We start from the raw sequence: 18,672 nt of genomic DNA, 5'->3' as shown, positions 1-18,672 counted from the left end.
ACCCATTTCAGAGCTGACATGTTCCAAGTTACTGGAACTTCCACTGTGCAAAACAGGAGACTGGAATCCCCCTTCCCCAAAGACAGGTAGCCAAGTCCCACTTTGTGCTTCTCAAGATCAACTCGATTCCCCTTCTAGCCAAGGAGCAAATGCATCTCTTCGGTTTTGTCTGTGGTTCAGTTTTGATGGTTTTGTTGCACCAGTTTAAAAACTTGTGCGGTTGATTTCTGCTGCCCACTCAGCACCAGAGTGGCAGAGACGAAGACATAACTTCACCTGTAAAGTTTCATTTATTTATTTTTTTCCAAACAATCTGACCACACCTTGGAAGATAATCTCAAACCCCCCAAACAAAATGGGGTTGCTAAGAGCTTTCGGTCTGGTTCTGAACCGAAAGGCCTCTGGCTCTGGCCTGGCACGGGGCCAACAGCCCTTCAGAAGTGGGAAACTCTGGTCAGAGAAGATCTCACGTGTGTGCGGCTCTTCCAGTACAGCAGGGTCTTCTTTCAAAGCCCAAGAACCAGTTACTCCAACATAGGCTTGTCGAGGTCACCATACACAGCAATGATGAGTCGCCAATTCACAACTTTGGTCCAAGCAAATTATACAAAACATGATTTTTTTAAAAATATCGTATATTGGACCATCCTTTGTTGGTGGCAGAACAGGCAAGCTTTCAAGTCAGGCAGAATGCTTCACCAAGCAGGAATCCCCTCCTTTTCCAGATCCCTCAGGCAGAGCTCTGCATCACTTCTCCCAAATGAAGCAATTGAGAACTATGGCCAGGCAGCGCCAGAACGGCTGTTTGTGGAGGGAAACCAACTTCTTTGTAGCAAATGAGGCAAGTGAATCGGCAAGGCAGAGCGTCATTCCAGAGAGGCCTGGGTTCAAGCCATTCTGGCACTCTCAGAGACTCAGAATCATGCTCTGCCTTGAGCTCCCTGGAAACGTGATACACGCAAAGAGCCAGGCAGCGTCCCTCTCCACATGTGCCCCTCCCTCCTCAGCGCCCCCTTTCACTTCTATAAGCACAATGGCTCCAGCTCCCACCCAGGGTCAGCAGAACCTGGACCACCCACCACACCACACCACACCCAGGAGAGTCCAAAGCCACCTCAGTGCCTTGGAGACTATCCATCAGCCCCAAGTGCCAGCAGTCCAGTCCAGGAAGGTCCCCCCACTTTGCCCCCCCAGGCTCCTTGGCCATCCTGGGGGAGCAGAGGGTCTGGTGGCCAGTTACATCTTTCTTTCAGAGAGGCTGTTTCTGGAGAATGCCCTCTGCCCAGAGCACTGCAGAAGATGGTGAGGTAAGAGCTACGGCTGTGCCACGCATTCCAAGGAGTCTGGTGCAAGGGACAAGTGCAGGGGTGAGCTGGGTGGGGCCTCTCTGGGAACCTCTGTGGGGGGACCTGTTGGCTCAGTGGCCAGGCTCTGCCTGGGGGGAACAGAAGCGCTGGCGCCCTTGTCCGCCCAGTGAGCAGCCGAGCGGGCCATGGCCTCCTGGAGGCGGCTCCAGGCCTGGGAGTCGTTGCTCTGGACAGCCTCGCACAGGAGCTGGGTGTGTTCCCGGAGCTCAGCCAGGTCCCGCTGGATGCTGCTGTTCTGCCGGATCAGCTCCTTGGTCCTCAGGGCAATGCCCAGCAGGCCCGACTTCCGCAGGATCTCCACAGTGTTGTGGAAGCGGCGCTGCTTGCCCTGACTGCTGCAGCCCAGCTTCCGGGAGGCCCTGGAGATCATCCTGCCCTCCGCCTGCTCCAGGCCAGGCAGCATAGGGTCAGTGGAGGAGGTCACGGCCTGCTGGGAGAGCACCTCCAAGTTGACCAGGGCCGCCTCTGCAGGAGGTGGGTCCTCCTGCAGCTTCTCCTTGCCCCCTCCAGGAGCTGCAGGTTCAGAAGAGGACACCCAGGCCTCCTCCAGGCAGAACCGCTTGTTCTTGCTGGCACCTCCTGTTGGCAGGGGTCCTGCCTCTCCCGCTCCCTTGGCTTGCAAGTCACGGCCTGGCCGAGGAGCAATTTTGGGGTAGGAGCTGATGGGGAGGGAGGGCTCCTTGGCCGGAGACTTCTGGTCAGGCAGCAGGGGCTTCAAAGCAGTCACCGGTTGCTGGATGAAGAGGACATGGGCAGGGGGGCCCTGGGCACCATCCAGCTGGTGCTGGCTGCTCCAGGTCAGAAACTGGGACTGCAAAGAAAAAGAGCAAGGGAGAGAGTGTTGGGAGAGAGGCAGGCTCCTGGAAGAGAACTCTGGATTGGCACAGAGCAGCCCCCACCAACCCACCCTTGCAGGACTCTGCAATGGAAAGGGGGTTCCCAAGGACTTTAAGGGCCTTGGGGCAGGGCCAGGTCCTCTTGCACTGATGGTGCTCAACACACGAGAAGCATCAAGAGCCAAGGCATAAGAGAAGTTTCTTGCCTGGTGGGAGGACGAGGGGGGGGGAGAGGGAGGCTGCTGGCGCCGGGAGGCTGGCAGTGCCTGGGCATGGGGAGGGCTACCTGTTTGAGGATAACGTTTTTGACAATGTACACGGGGGCGAGGCCTGTGAAGGCGCCGCTGGCGAGCCCCCCCGACGCCCTCTGCGGCACCTGCTGCAGGAAGGCCGGCTGGCGCAACGGGCAGGCAGACTGCTCCTCTGTGTCCGTCTGCTCCACATTACTCAGGTACTCCGAGCTCACATCTGCACAAAGAGGTAATGGACAGAGAGAGATTAAGGAGGGGGAGGGCAGGAAACAAAAGCAGACACACCCTGAAACATCAGGCAGCCCCTCCCCACTCCCTCAGCCAAGAGGACCCTTGCAGCAGCCACCAAGAAATGCCCCCGAAGCAGGGCAGTGGTCAGGTAAGTAAGAAGCTGCATCAGCTTCATGCCCTTCTAGGCAGCTGCCTCCCAGACTGCGTGACTCTCAAGCCCACCTCAGATGTCTTTCGCCCGAGCAATGGCCAGACGCCTACAGGCTGCAGGGTTCTCAACTTGCTACTGAAGCATGAGTCCACTTGCATACAAATAGCACCTACAAGACCAGATCCAAAGGACTCTTCCATCTTTTCTCACATGGTTTAGGTATTCCTTCTTGCCACCTGGCCTGTTCACAGGGAGGGAGTGGGAAAGCTTCTGTACTCGAGGAGGTACATCTGGATTTGCTTTCCAGATTCCTGGGCCCTCCCTTGTGCCCCAGGAGAAGCATGGGGAAGGCAAGGCCCAGTCAGACAACTGCCCCTGGATGGCTCTGAGGCCACCTTGCTGCAGGAAAGGTTCTGTCTGGGAAGCCAAGGGATGAGGAAGGCAGGCAGGCAGAAGCCCTGCCCCAGCCTGTGCCTGGAAAAACTGCCCTGAATGTCCAGAGTGCCAAATGAGTGAAAACCTCCTTTCCAGGAAAAGGCATTGAGTCCAGCTGCGCTGTGTTCTGAACATGCTGGGAAGCTGGAGCTGAGTGGCGTTCTCAGACAGAAAGCTGCCACCCAGAGACCCAGAGCACATGGTGTCAGCCTCTCTGCTGCCTGGGCAGCACTTGGAAGGAGTCAAATGGAGGAGGAGGACTCTTGGCTGCTCCTGACAGCATCATAAGGGGACAGTGAAGTGCGTCTCCTTGGACCAGCAGCGAGCCCAAGGCAGCCCCTTATCACCTGTGGACTACAACTCTGGCTCTTCAACATCAGTGACGGGGAAGGGGGGGGAACAGGGTTGTCAGGCAGCTGCACAAAGAAGGGGATCCCCTCCAGCCCCTCCACTCCTACCAGAAGTCCACATAGCTGAGCACAAGCCCCCTCTCTGGAATGGCCACTCTAAGGTCAATCTCTATTCATGGAGTATCTGAATTATGTTATTTGCTGCATTCTGATGTTTTCTCCTCTGATTTTGCAGACCTGAGTTCCAGTGAGTTTCTTTTTCTAATAAAGGGCAACTGCAGCACCAGCTCATCTTGCCCAGAGAGGCAGCACTGATCAGGTTTTTCAGGGCTATTGTGCCTTTAAAATGGCCATTGACAATATGCAAAGAGAGAGAGTTTGCAGGTTCAGTTCACGTTATTGCTTCTTAAGGAGGGTCAGGATGAGGATGGGGAGAGGGACTGGTGGTCACTGGCCTCCTAATGCTTCCACTGAAAGTTTCTGTTCCTGAGGGGTAGGGGAAGTTTCATTCCATTAATGTTTTTTAGATTAATTTTTATAGTCAATTAGCTCTATTTTACAGCTTTTTTGAAAAAGAAAAATTTTTGAGGACCCAAACTGAAATTCTGGGGCAACTAAGAGAAGACACTCCTCAATAATTTTCCAACTATGCTCATCAGGAAGACATCAAACAGGCTGAGGCTGTAATCCTATACACACTTGCCTGGGAATAAGCCCCACTAAATTCAATGGGGCTTACTTCTGAGTAGATACACAGAAAGTTGCACTGTGAGTCTACAAAGAGGAAACGTAATTCATGCTGCAGGGGACCTTCCTGACAGAACATCCCTGTGTGTAATATCAGAAGAGGATCTTGGCCATAGGGAGGGGCACTCCACTTAATTTAGTACTTTATGAAGTGCTTCGGTGGAACCTTCAGAACAGCAAGATCTCAGCAGCATTGGGTGGGGGCTCGTGTGGACACGATCAGCACCAGCCCCAAGACAAGGGGGCAGCTGCCTGAAGCAGTGCCTCTCTCTCGAGAGGGCCTCTACCTGAGAATCCAGAGTCCTTCTCCCCTTCACTGGCTGGCCGAGGAGACTTCCTGCCAGCACTGTTGCCTCCTGCCACCTTTGTGGGCTGAGCTGTCTGGCCCTTGCAGCCCGGACCCTCTGCCTTTAAGGCCCTGCCCGGGTGGGTCTTCTCCTCTCCTGGCTTGAATGGGTGACCAGGCAGAGCGGTCTCCTCCAAAGGCATGGCTGCTACCCTCATTCGCTCCTGGGGGAGTGGAAAAAGCACAATTATAGGAAGGATAAGAGGATCATACGCAACAGCAACAGAAACTCATGGGTTCTTTCGAGAAAGGGCTGCACAGTACCCAAGAGGCTCCCACTGGAGTTTCGCCATCAGGTGCTTGCAGGGAAACCTGCTGCAAATCCTGGTGACTGCCCCACCTGCTTTTGGGCGAGCCACGATGTGGCAAAGGAAATCTCGCCACAAAATTTCATGATGCTGAGAACTCCCAGCACCTGTTTCCAGGAGGAGAGCAGGGAAGGCTGCCAAGTGGGGCACCCACCTGGGGCACAGCCTGAGTAGCGAGGGGGAGGCTTGCTGGGGTCAGGAGGGCACATGACGGAGCGGGCCCCAGCACTCCTGCCCATTCCTCCACCCACTGCAATTCAGCCAGCCTCCCCAGGCACTGAATGCCAAGTCTCTCCCCTCCTCAAATATTCAGCTTTCCCTTTCACCAATTTCCAATGCAAAGATTCTGGTAAGCAAAATTCACAGTTGATTTCTTTGAATAATAGAGGCAACCTTAGAGACAGGGTGAAGAACGTGTGCTCCTTGTTTTCTATCTTGGGGTGCATTAGTGGCTCCCTTCTCCCCCCACATGCTGACCTGCTGCAGCATTGCAGGTATCCTCAGGTGGTGTAAAGCACAAAGGTTTGTCCCACCAGGCTGGGCACCTTGATACCCTTTGCACGTGCTCCGAGGCATATTTTGCACACGGCATGGCAGAGCCTTGCTCATGCTGAACAACTGCATTACAATGAGAGCGATGGGAAAGCTAGTCCCATGGGTGTACTGAGAGGTGCGGATAAATAAATAATAATAATAACTTTATTTTTACCCTGCCTTTCTTGAAGGGACTCAAGGCGGCTTACAACAGGTTAAAACAGATTAAAAACATAATTTAAAAACAGATAAAAGCATATTAACACATATCATAAAAACAGTAGTCAGATAAAAAGTAGAAAAAAGGTAAAAAGAGCATAGAGCAGCAGCAAGTCATAAAAGAATCAGGCCTGTAAAAAATTAAAAGATGTTGAAAAGATGTTAAAAAGGCCGAGAACTCAGAAGGCTTGTTTAAACAGAAGGGTCTTCAGGCCTCGCCGAAAGTCTCAAGAGAGGGAGCCATTCTTAAATCAAGGGGAAGGGAATTCCACAGCGTTGGTGCCACTACTGAGAAGGCCCTATTTCTTGCCGCCGCCCCACGTACCTCCCTAGGCGGTGGCACTTGTAAAAAGGCCTTCTCTGATGACCTGAGAGGACGAGCCGGATTGTACGGAAGTAGGCGATCTCTAAGGTACCCTGGCCCAGAGCAGCATAGGGCTTTAAAGGTCAAACCAGCACCTTGAATTGGGCCCGGAAACAAATGGGCAGCCAATGCAGCCGCTGGAGAAGCGGACTGACAGGGTCGAACCGCCTACCTCCAGTAACCACATGGGCCGCCGCATTCTGCACTAGTTGCAGTTTCCAAACCGTCTTCAAGGGCAGCCCCACATAGAGCGTGTTACAATAATCTAACCTCGATGTCACCGTGGCCTGGATCACGGATATGCACATGCACAGAAGGCACACAATTCTAGCACAGGAAAAACAAGCCGAGAATGGAGGAGACACAGGGATTAGACAAGAGAAAACGGTGACAAAGGGCAGATCTCCTATGTAAGAGGATGAAAGGCAGGAAGGGTGCCTTTGTGCCACTCTTGAACCCCAGGAAGACAAATCTGGGGCATGCAAGAAGGTGACAGGGCCCTGGGAAGCGGTGCTGGGGCAGCAGCGGAGAGGCCAGTGGGCATGCGAGACAAAGAGGGAGAAAAGTCAGGGTGGAAGGCACAGGAGTGCATTTAACCATTATAGAAAAAGCACACCATGTGTCATGAAAGACTAAGGCAGGAAAACATGGCACCAGCAAAGACACAGAGAGCAGGCACATGGGGCACGGCAAGATGACAGGCGAGTGGCACAAAAACCAGGTGGCTGGTCCAGATACTGTGCTGGGTGCTCACAAGAATCTCCAGAAGCAGGTGCTGCATCATTTGCCCACCTCCTTAGTCCTGCGCATGGCACGGGAGCCTCACATGTTAAAGCTCACTGTGCAGGAACAATGCTTTGGTTTGGAGAGTGTGCGAAAGGTCATCAAAGGAGCCTTGCCCCAGATCACAGAGGAACAAGGTGTGGGGGCAGAACAAAACTGGTTTTGAGAGGGCACCAAATTGTCACCTTTAAGTACTGGCTTTAGGCTGCAATCCTGCCCACACTCACCTGGGAGTAAACCCCACTGACTATAACGGGACTAACTTGAGTAGGCATGCATAGGATTGGGTCCTCAGTCTGCTGTCAATTTGCACTTTGTGTCTTACATGAATCACCTCCAAAGCTACTGGCATCTGGGGGTGTCATCTGTTCTCGCAAGGAGAAAGCCAGCTGTGGCTGGGGTGAGGTGGACACCCCATTTGGCAAGTGTAGGGAATGGGAGGGGGCCCTGCTTGTGGCAGGGCTGCTGCTTGGCAAAGTGCACAGGGAGCATCACAGCTGATGCTCTCCGACAGGCACCAGGCATGGGCAAGGCTTTGGAAATGGCCATCTCCCTGTTACGCAATGGCCGCCAAGGCCCTCCCTGCCCTGTGTGGTCTGGCCTGGCCCAGCGCAGCTCCCAGGAGCAGCTTGCTAAGAGGGAGGAGGAGCAGTGGCAGCAGCTGGCTGCCATCCCCGCCCAGCCCCCCATCACCACTCCTGCCCAGCCCTCCCATTCCTTCACACATGGCTCGCCACACACAAGACGGGGAAAGGCACATTGGCAGCCACGTGCTCCGCTGCCCCCGCCCACCTCGCTCACGCTGCTGCCAACCTACGGAGATGCTGCAATGCCATGCTCCGGTCCGTCACCATATGGAAGAGTATGTGGGATTGCTCCACCTCCCAGCGGAGAAGGGAGGGAGAAGAGAGGCGGGCACAGAGAGGGAGGGAAGCAGACTGGAAGCAAAACCAAACACAGCTGCCTCACAGATATTCATGCAGCCTAGAAATGACCTGCCAGACAGGCCTCCAAAGGCAGACAAACATGTCCTTTGCTAAGGACAAGAGGGCTAGTCCCTTCTCCAAGCAGCTTACAATCTTCAACTCCATTCAGGAGAGAGGGGGAAAGGGCGGGAGGGCACAGGGCAGTGGTGCTAGAAGAGTGAAAGCTCACGGCCACACGGAAAGGATGCGTCTCAGGGGCGCAATCGTCCGCATGGCTGGTGCCAGCACTTGATGGCAAGGCGATAAAGCCAACCAGCTCCAAGTGCACTGCTCCTGCAGAACAGACAGAAATGAGAACCCAGACTGGTCTCTGCACCCCTGCTGCCATCTCTGGCTCCAGGCACAAACTTCAGACAAGGGGCCAGCCCATGATCAGGAAATCTGCAAAATCATGACAGGGCCTAGAAGAGACTGGGCCAGGATGGGGTGTCCTGCTGCCAGGGCCAGCCAGCGTCTTCAGCTCCATGCAGTTCTAGGCCGTCAGGAACCAACAATGGACCCTGCACGGCTTCCAGCTGCCCTTCCTGAACAATAACCTTTTTCGCTCTGTTCTGGCAGAATTCCTTCCATCAGCAAATTCAAAGCCACCCGAGCCAGTCGGCTTATCGTGCAGTTAAAAAAAGAAAGGAATGGGCACACACTCCCAAGGCCCAAGCCAGCCAGTCGCCTGGCAGCCTGTCCATTTCTAAAGACCCTCTGCAGGGCTACAAGGAGCCCTGGACTCCAAAGGTCACCTGTGAGAGGAAGCCTGCTCCCCACTGCAAGGCCACCCCCCCCCAAAAAAAAATATTGGGGCAAATAAGCTCCACTCCAGAGCCACACTAATGGGGACTGAGCTGACAGCGAGAAACCAGGAGGGAGATCTCCGGTTGTGCTTGATACAGGCAGGAGCAGCAGAGAAGGTAAACTCCACGCTGGGATCACCGAGATGGGGCCTGGGAACCAGGCTGCTAAGGTGGCATCGGACCCATGCGCAACCCTGATGCTGTGGAGCTGGAAAAGTGGCAGTAGGGGGCAGCCAAAACTACCAGGGGGCTGGAGCACCTTCCTTCCAGCGTTTGAGGCTTCTTGGGTCAGAAACCAGGACACCTGGAGAGACGTGACTGAGACCAACAACACTATGCAGCGTGGAGAGAAAGACCAGTTGCTGTTCTTGTTGCATCATCACTGCATTTTTGTCAAGCTGCAATGCAAACCGCTGCAAGGATTACAGAAATGTGACTGACCCCAACATAAATTCAAACCTACCCTCGCAAGCAGCGGGGGTCCCACCGCCAGCGACAGCTGCCAGAGGACCAGGAGGCTCTGCCAACTGGCGCCCTTCTGATGCTCAGCTGGGAGTGACTTCCCGGCCACTCCACAGGCGATGCAGGCCCAGTCCAGCCCATCAGGTGTTCAGGCGAGGACCCTTCCTGCAAGAGCCACTTTGCAAGGCCCACCGGGCAACTGCTCTGCTGCTACTCTAAGCCCAACATCTGGGCAGATAGAAACTACAAACCTACAGCGGTGTCACCCTCACGGTGCCCCTCCCAAACTGCCTCCCTGGCTTTGGTGGATTCTCTACAAGAGACACCAAACTCATCCCTCCCCCTCCCTCCCAGAGGCTTCCCCATCTATCAGCTGGAGAGGGGCGGGTTCCTAAACCCGTTTGTTTGCAACAGATGTGATTCTTATCTTGGCCCATCTGATGGGCTTCTTATCTGATGAGCTGCAGCTGGAGCCCAATCTTGCTTGCCTGGTCTGCTGGAGGCCCGCAGAACAATTAGTTCCCACCTGGCTAATGGCTCTGTGTCAGGCATCTGGAGCCTCTTGGCCCAGGTCATGACCACGCAGAGAACAGAGGACAAAGCACGACCAAAGGCTTGCTCCACAACAGCAAGTTTCTAGCCCAGCCTTGGTGTGCAGGGAGCTCTACCTGCCTGGGGAGCTTGCAGACCTCGGCAAAACACCCTCCTGCCAAGGTCTGGCATTCGCCAAGCCAGCAAAAGAGGACTTGTGAGCATCTGCGGCAACAGAACTCTCTTGCAACAGAACCTGGATGCAGAGAAGACACACAGCCCCTCTTGGCCCTCCAGCCAGGGAGCCCAGGAGCCTGGCAAAGAAAGAGATGCACATTTCCTGAAGGAGGAAGAAGGGGGGGGGGCTGAAGACAGAGAATCCAATGACCCTTAGCAGACCAGAAGACATGGCCTGGAGAGCTCAGTGCTTCTTTAGTAAACGGCCCCTTCTCGGAGGAAATCAAAAAGGCTCATTGCAATGGCAGGCGCCACCTCCCTCAAGCCCTGGCAGCCAGAAAGGAAAATCCTGGACATGCGTGAATTCAGAGGGGCCAGAACTGCACCATTCCACCACCACCAGCCCACCCTTAAGTGGGGCCTCAGTTCACAACTGCCATCAATGCAGTGTGCACTGGGCTTCTGGGAGAAGGGGAGCAGGCACTCCCCACCCACCCCGCATGGTCTATTATTTCCTCCATCGCCCCCATCCCCAAGCGCATGCAACCCACCCTGATCCGGAGCAGCAACAGGTCTCTCTTACCAGGCACTTCACACAGCTGGCAGTTCCACGCCCAGGGAGGGAGGGAGAGTCAGTAGGATGGCCATGTGTGTTTGTTTACACCACACCCCTCCCTGGAGCAGGGCGAAGGGTGGGAGGAGGTGGCAGCCACAGCCACTTTCCCAAGTAGAGCCGGTTACGTAATGGCACAGCATGTTCCCAGGACAGCCCGGCGCACACGCACTGCACAGGCCTTCCTTAAGCACAGGAGAGCAGGCGCTCCTCCTCGTAGTGCATGTCTGCGCGGGGGGGGCTCAGCTCCCTCCACCATTGGGCTTTAGTATGTGTGCGGGGGGGGGGGGAGCAGATGGTGGCCTGCTGCCAGAAGGGAGACTCCGTTCTGCACGTGTCAGCACTGTTCAGTCTCCCAGGCCAAGACAACTTCTGCATACTCCATGCCCCCACTTGGCTGCGTTTCCAGCCCCCCCCCCCAACAGAATGCACACTGTTGCTCTCATCTCCCTGGGAGAGGGGCCTTCAGCTCCAGGACAAGCCTGCCCTCCCCTAGACTCCTGCCCCCACCCCCAGCCAGGCCAAACACTCAGAGCTCAAGTCCTTTAATCCCAGAGCCAGTGCTCTCTCTCAACCCCCCCCCCTTGGAAAGCTCAGCCACAGATGGGGGAAGTTAAGGCTTCAGGGTGACTCAAAGGGCAAACCTCCCCCTCCAGCCGCACAAAATGAGCTCCCGGAGACAACCCAGAACGTGGTCTCAACATGAATGTTGGAGGGGGAGAGAAGAGGCTCCTGACCATCCACCTGCAGAATGGAGTGAGTTTATCCCAGGAACACAAGCCTGGCCACCAGCCCTGTGGCTGTGTACTTGCCAGGTTCCTCTGGCCCAGCTGGCCATCCCCGGCCCCCCCCCCCCCCGCCCCGGCCACACTTAGCAAGCCAGATCCCTTTCTCCTGCTAGCCGATACCACAGATGTGCTGTGTTTTGCTCAGCAAAACTCCTTGTTCATCTTCCCCCCCCCACCCCCACCATTCTCCCAACAGGTCACTTTCATCCCACCAAAAGGCAGCTTATTAGTCCAGAGACAGGAAGGCCAACCCTAAGTCCCCATCTCAGCCCCCCCACCCCCGCTGCGCTCCAGGAGGTCCAATCCCCCAGTCACAAGACGATCCTGGCCAGCCTCAGGTCAGGAAGATAATATGCACAGGTTCCCTTCCTCCCCAACCCGAAAAAATCATTATACCACCAGCTGTCAACGACCCCCCCCCCACCAGTACAATCTGCTCCATCCAACTTCTGACTCTGTGGAGGTTTCAGAAGCCCCACATACCTGCTGAGCAGGACTCCAGTCTCCCTGGAAGGCTAGAGAGTGTTGCCCTTTTCCAGAATGTGTCCCCGGACTCAAGAGCACTTCCTTGCTTCCTACAGTGGGGCCAGCCCTCCCCGGCACAACCTTTCTGCCTTAACGGGAAGCAGTGGAGCATCACGGGGAAGGGCAGGCTGAGAGGAGCCGTGGGGTGGGGGGAGCAGAGCCCACCGCCTCACGAGCAGGCACATGGCTCCCTCCCGGAAGGCAGCAGCAACATGGAGCTCACACTGCCCCCTCTGGGAACCGACAGTCTAAATATGGAGACGGTTCGACAGCTTCATTCATCAGACACATACACGCCACGCCTCTCCACGGAAGGACAAGGTGGGCTCAAGGCGCTGGCTGGGGAGGGAGAGCCGTGACACACACACACACACACACACACAGAGGCTGGCAGGCATCGCACTGCACAGAGAGAGGGAGAGAGACTGATGCTCTGGCACAACAGGTGTGGCAAGTTTGCTGGGGTTCCAAAAGCCTGTTTGACCACCGGCAAGAATGGGGGGAGGGAGAATATGTGTGAATATTCTCTGAGAAATGGCCATCAGTCTTGCTGGTGGGAGGAAAGATGGACTCTTTTTGACTGGCACTGAAGTAAGATGTGATGCCAAGAAGGCAGAGAGAGGAGGAGGGTCCCAGCCCCCATCCCAACACCCCTGAGTGGGCTCCTCTCTCTCTGCTGCAGAGCCCTCTGGAAGAAGTCATGGCCAGCTGCACCACTCACAGGCATGAGCCAGACTCCCTCAATCGACAGGCGGGAATGTGGCAAATGCCAGGCATCCTCAAGTGCCACGCAAGCACCAACTGTAGGCCAATGGACCCGTCAAAAGCCTGGCATTGTCCCAACTGTGCTGAAGGGGACATGGGCTTTGGAGTGCAGAGGAGGCTTTGCAGGAGCCCCCTGAGAGAAGCCCACATCAGTTTTGTGCAACCACCATAGAGGAAGCCCCCAGGGGCTGGGCGGAAGCCACCTCAGGGCTCACAAAACCAGGGGGCATCGGCCAGGGGCCCTGCACAGAATCTTGGATTCCGGCTCCCTGAATTGTCTCCTCACAGTCTTGCTGAGGCTCCGCTTTAAATCCAGCCCATCCATACCCATCTCCCAGCAGCGCAAACAGCGAGCACTTTGCTTCAGATGAAGGACGACCAAAGGCAGGCAGAATGATGACAGGGTCCAACTCCTGACTACCCCAGCAGAGGAAGAGGTTTGCATGCCACCTCCTGCTAAGCTCTGGGGGAGGGGTTCAGGCCTGGTCAGTGCCTCCCCCATATAACTGCCCCCACACGCTTGTGGGCTTGTCCAGGGAAGAGGAACCAACTCCGCAGAACAACAACAGGAACTCATAAAACTCCCCCTTCAGGGCCTGCAGTCTAGAAGAAGCCAAACTTTGCATTTGGGGCCCTCTTACACAGGCAGGAGGTTTTGCGTTCTTACTGGTCTTTGCCCTTACCAGCAGTTCTCAGATGCATTTCAACTACGTCCCTCTTACAGGTGGAGAAACAGGCAGGGAGCTAGGAACTGGCAGTGACCACCAAATCAACCCACGGCACAGGAGGGATTCGAACCGGCTCCTGGACCCCAGAACAAACAAGGAGCTGCGTCTCCACCTCCTGCCCACCATCCAACCTGTGGCAGTTCAGTGCAGAGCTTCTGAAGGCTTGGACATGCAGCCACTCACATTGCTCGATGCTGCCAGGGCTCTGCCAAGCCCACGCCAGGGGCAGCAGCTCATGCCACCACAGCCGAGTGGTGTGGGCTCTGCCGTTCTTCCGGCAGTCAAACTCTCTGCCCTGTGAACCCCCCCTTTCATTGCACAAGGATTTCCATGCACGATGCATCCCCTCATAAGAACATAAGAACAGCCCCACTGGATCAGGCCATAGGCCCATCTAGTCCAGCTTCCCGTATCTCACAGTGGCCCACCAAATGCCCCAGGGAGCACACCAGGTAACAAGAGACCTGCAAGGCTTCCTGGGAATTGTAGTTAAGAACATAAGAACAGCCCCACTGGAGCAGGCCATAGGCCCATCTAGTCCAGCTTCCTGTATCTCACAGCGGCCCACCAAATGCCCCAAGGAGCACACCTGATAACAAGAGACCTCATCCTGGTGCCCTCCCTTGCATCTGGCATTCTGACACAGCCCATTTCTAAAATCAGGAGGTTGCGCATACACATCATGGCTTGTACCCCGTAATGGATTTTTCCTCCAGAAACTTGTCCAATCCCCTTTTAAAGGCGTCTAGGCTAGACGCCAGCACCACATCCTGTGGCAAGGAGTTGCACAGACCGACCACACGCTGAGTAAAGAAATATTTTCTCTTGTCTGTCCTAACCCTCCCAACACTCAATTTTAGCAGATGTCCCCTGGTTCTGGTGTTATGTGAGCCCTCAAGCACAGCATGTTGTACCTGGCCATGACCATTTGCATGAGCTCCCTCAACAAGCAGTCACTGGTTCCAAACTTCAAACACACCAGCACATACTGCGTCTCAAAGGACTGCAGAGGCAGGTGTAGGGAGCACCTGCACCAGGTGTAGGGTGGGGCAGGCACAGTCTCTGGGCCAGCATCCTCCTGAGCTTCTGTTCCACTCCCAAGACTGCGCTGACCCCAAAGACCCGCTCCAAAGGCAGGACAACTTCTCACACAAGAACTGTTTTTGTGCAGTGGGGAGGGACTTGGCTTGCGGGCGGGGGGGGGGAGCTCCATGGTCTCACAATGCCTCCTCCAACACACTTTAAAATGGCAGCTCCCCCACTCTGGAAAATCCTTCAAGACACAGCTCCAGTAGGCAGACGGGGTTGAAGTGAAGGGTCTATGCTCACCACTTCAGTGTTTGGGGTCTGTAGGGAAAAACAGGGGTAGGGGCAGAGGAAAGGGGAGCATTTGTGGCAGCTCAGTGGCAGAAAATCCAACCTGTTGCGTTAACTTGGCTCTCTCCCAGAGAGGGAGAAGCCACTTCAGTGCCCCGGTGCCAACACCAAGGACGTCCTGGTTGTTGGCAAAACAGGTTGGGAGAACACAGACACTCCTGGGGCCAAGGCGAGGAGGCCTGTCTCCATCCCTTTCCAACTCTGCCGGATGCTGAGCCCTGCCCTGAGGCAGGCTTCTGGTGCAACTGGTTCCATCCTACATCACCTGGCAGTGGCTGAGGAGATGTTTCTCAAGTTGGTGGCCAGCCGGCAGGGTTGGGGAGATGGACATCTGAGCATCGGCACCTGAGTGGCGGCGGGCTTGGTGAAAACACGCCATAGCCGCCTACAAGATGCGAGGGAAGACCGCACAGGAGGCACCACAGCCCAGGATGCCAGCCCAAGGGACTCCTGCTCAAGACCAGTGAGAACGGGGGAGGGGGGATGCACACATGCACATTCTGCAACTGAGCAGCTGCATTAAGTGCCTGAGAAGAGCCACCTAAGGGTCTCCTTAAGACCAGTTCTTTGCAGCTGAGCCCCTTCTTGGACAGATGGACAGAGTGGATAGGGGATGGACAGAGTGGATAGGGAGATGCTCTTTACACTCTCACATAACACCAGAACCAGGGGACATCCACTAAAATTGAGTGTTGGGAGAGTTAGGACAAACAAAATAAAATATTTCTTTACTCAGCGTGTGATTGGTCTGTGGAACTCTTTGCCACAGGATGTGGTGATGGCGACTGGCCTGGACGCCTTTAAAAGGACAAGTTTCTGGAGGAAAAATCCATTACGGGGTCCAAGCCATGATGTGTATGCGCAACCTCCTGATTTTAGAAATGGGTTATGTCAGAAGGCCAGATGCAAGGGAGGGCACCAGGATGAGGTCTCTTGTTATCGGGTGTGCTCCCTGGGGCATTTGGTGGGCCGCTGTGAGATACAGGAAGCTGGACTAGATGGGCCTATGGCCTGATCCAGTGGGGCTGTTCTTATGTTCTTTTTACACTGCAGTTCACCTGACAGTCCTGACCCAAAATGGCTGCACTCCCCACATGCACCATCACTTTAAAAGCAGAAAATCAGAGAGGGCTGTTCTGCCACACTATGTACACCCAGAACAGACATCGTCACACATGGGGCAAATACGAAACTACCTTGGAGGAGCTGGCAGAATCCCTTCAGGCCTGTCGTGACTGGTGGCCTGATTCACACATGCATGTCACTCGTTTTCTCCACCTTCAGGTGTGTAATCTGGGGCCAGTTTAAAAAGAAACACGAGACTGGGTTCTCATCCCACCAGTATTTGCACTTAACAACAAGAGGCAGAATGCACCCAGTACCAAATACTATCCTAGATACAGAAATGCTCACAGGAAGACACACGCATGCGAACACACACAATACGCAGCCTCCCACACAAAGGAAGAAACCTATGTGTTGTGAAGTCAGCCTCAGCGCCAGAACCAAAGTGAGAGAGTGACCAGAGATACATGGGAACCTGGGCACTCTTCCCTTCCACAGGGGGACCTGTGTACTCCTCACGAGTGACACAGTGACAACCAAGTGCACGGAATGGGAGATGCAGCTCTCCCTTCCTCTAGGACAGCAAGACTCCGTGGAGGACCAGGATTCAAGCTGCGGGAGAACTCTGACAGGTGCAGTGATTTTGTGACACAGGAGAAGGAAAAGGGCGTCTGTCAGGAGGGTACCACAAAACATTACAAGGGCCCAGCTATGGGCAAGGGGGTTGGCATGCTGGACCAAAGACTGCCAATCAGGCACTTGCCAAACTTCTCGAGAAGCCCAGAGTCCAACGAGGCACCAAGGACTGGATGGTTGCCCCCTTGGCACATCTGTAGGCAACCTTCAGTCTCGAAAGATTCTGGTATCGCGCTCTGGATGGTGGTTCTGGAACAGCGTCTAGTGTGGCTGAAAAGGCCAATTCGGGAGTGACAATCCCTTCCACACTGGGAGCAAGTGCAGCCTGTCCCTGGTCTGTCTCCCTGGCTATGGGCCTTCCTTCTCTGCCTCTTTGCCTCAGACTGCTGGCAAAGTGTCTCTTCAAACTGGGAAAAGCCATGCTGCACAGCCTGCCTCCAAGCGGGCCGCTCAGAGGCCAGGGTTTCCCACTTGTTGAGGTCCACTCCTAAGGCCTTCAGATCCCTCTTGCAGATGTCCTTGTATCGCAGCTGTGGTCTACCTGTAGGGCGCTTTCCTTGCACAAGTTCTCCATAGAGGAGATCCTTTGGGATCCGGCCATCATCCATTCTCACGACATGAACGAGCCAACGCAGGCGTCTCTGTTTCAGCAGTGCATACATGCTAGGGATTCCAGCATGTTCCAGGACTGTGTTGTTTGGAACTTTGTCCTGCCAGGTGATGCCGAGAACGCGTCGGAGGCAGCGCATGCGGAAAGTGTTCGGTTTCCTCTCCTGTTGTGAGCGAAGAGTCCACGACTCGCTGCAGTACAGGACTGCACAACTGCAGTACAGTACAGTCCACGACTCAGGACGCAAGCTCTGTAGATCTGGATCTTGGTATGTTCCATCAGCTTCTTGTTGGACCAGACTCTCTTTGTGAGTCTGGAAAACGTGGTCGCTGCTTTACCGATGCGTTTGTTTAGCTCGGTATCGAGAGAAAGCCCTTGGCACAGCTGCCTTGAAAAACCAACCGCAGCTATTTTAAATAGCTGCTGTTGCTTTGCTATAACGTCCAACTTTTAAAATATTTTAAAAGAATATTTTGCAACTGTGGTTTGTACCTGGTGCCTCGAGATAAAAACCCGAGAGAGAGGCTGCTCAAAGAACCAGCCGCGTTCAGACACCTTCCTGACACTGCTTCACTTCAGAAACATTCAGAACACTTTCTTGGGGAAACCTAATTTAACCATTTTGCAGTTAACAGTTGCGCCAACGTTGCTTTTGCGATGGCTGCAAGCATCAAAGGTGCTGGTGATCACAGGCCCTTCTTGCTCTTCTAACTAAGTGAATGATGCAGAAACCCACCTCAGCCCAGGTGCCTCTTCCCAGCCCTGCCCTTTGAAGGCTGATGGGGAAGCAGGCACCTGACAGCACCCCATGTCCTGTACAGCACCTGGCACCAGGCCTGTGCCAAACAGATGCTCAGGAAAGCACCGGCGGCGGCAACACACCATCTGGTGGCATAGTGCAGGGCAATGAAACACGTTAGGTGCCTGCGGGAGGGACACCTGCTTGTTCCCTCACCTGCCCAGACAAGAAACAGAAAAGCCTCTGCCCTGCCCCAGTCTCGCAACACAGGCCATCCCCGACACCACAGAAGTTCCCCAGAGACACACAACACTCCCCAACACCTCATGGGGCAGGCACCCCATTGGCCAGACCACATCACAGCCAGGCTCAGAGGGACAGAGAGCCTGGGGCCCCCATGAGTAGGGCTACCTGGAAAGGGAGGCTCTGCGTGGAAGTTCCACCTTGGGGCACATGGGATACAGCCAGAGAATGGCAGTGGGGCTGGGGCAGGGTGCACCTGAGGTCCTGGCGGGAGGGTCAGATGGGGACGCGGGGGGGGGTCAAAGAGTGCCACTGGGGGTGTGCTCTCTCTCAGGAAAACGGGTGCCTGCGATCCAGGTGAAGGACGCAGCTGGGGGCCTGGTGGGAGAGGTGCCACTTACTGGGGCAGCTGGGGGGACGCCCAGCTGGGGGAAGGGCTCCCTCTCAGGAAACTGGGGACGCCAGACGGGGGGGTTGGGGGGACAGCTGCGGGTCACTCCTGCCTCCACCCGGGGTGGGAGGCTTCTTGGGGGCCCACCCGGGGGGCTGCCAGACCCGGCACCCTCCTCCTTACCTGGCGCCGCTGCTCCGCGTGCGCGTCCTTCCCGGCACAAAGGAGCGCGGCCGGCGGGGCGGGCGGACTCGCAGCTCCTCCCGGCCCGGCCCTGAGCGACGGCGGCTGCGGCCAACGCGCTCCTCCCCGACGCGGCGCCTGGGCGG

The 18,672-nt window shown here is 55.5% G+C and overlaps 1 protein-coding gene across 3 annotated transcripts; it reads right to left on the bottom strand.

Moving 5' to 3' along the window:
- Nucleotides 1-279: 279 nt before the first annotated feature.
- Nucleotides 280-18,556, bottom strand: CIPC (CLOCK interacting pacemaker). Of its 3 annotated transcripts, none has more exons than XM_066638649.1 (4): nt 18,527-18,556; nt 4,656-4,878; nt 2,490-2,671; nt 280-2,178 (listed from the first exon to the last, which is right to left on the bottom strand). In XM_066638649.1, the coding sequence occupies exons 2-4, from the start codon at nt 4,870-4,872 to the stop codon at nt 1,315-1,317; spliced, it is 1,263 nt and encodes a 420-aa protein (XP_066494746.1). In that variant the 5' UTR covers nt 4,873-4,878; nt 18,527-18,556; the 3' UTR covers nt 280-1,314. The 3 variants fall into 3 exon arrangements, with proteins under 3 accessions (XP_066494746.1, XP_066494745.1, XP_066494747.1); XM_066638648.1 differs by lacking the exon at nt 18,527-18,556 and adding an exon at nt 11,748-12,018; XM_066638650.1 differs by lacking the exon at nt 18,527-18,556 and adding an exon at nt 11,748-12,018 and having other exon boundaries at nt 2,580-2,671.
- Nucleotides 18,557-18,672: the final 116 nt, after the last annotated feature.

This window comes from Tiliqua scincoides, chromosome 10 (genome assembly GCF_035046505.1).
Source record: "Tiliqua scincoides isolate rTilSci1 chromosome 10, rTilSci1.hap2, whole genome shotgun sequence".
NCBI classification, from domain to species: domain Eukaryota; kingdom Metazoa; phylum Chordata; class Lepidosauria; order Squamata; family Scincidae; genus Tiliqua; species Tiliqua scincoides.
Note: the sequence above shows the minus strand (reverse complement) of the source record. Positions and strands in the feature narration are given on the sequence as shown.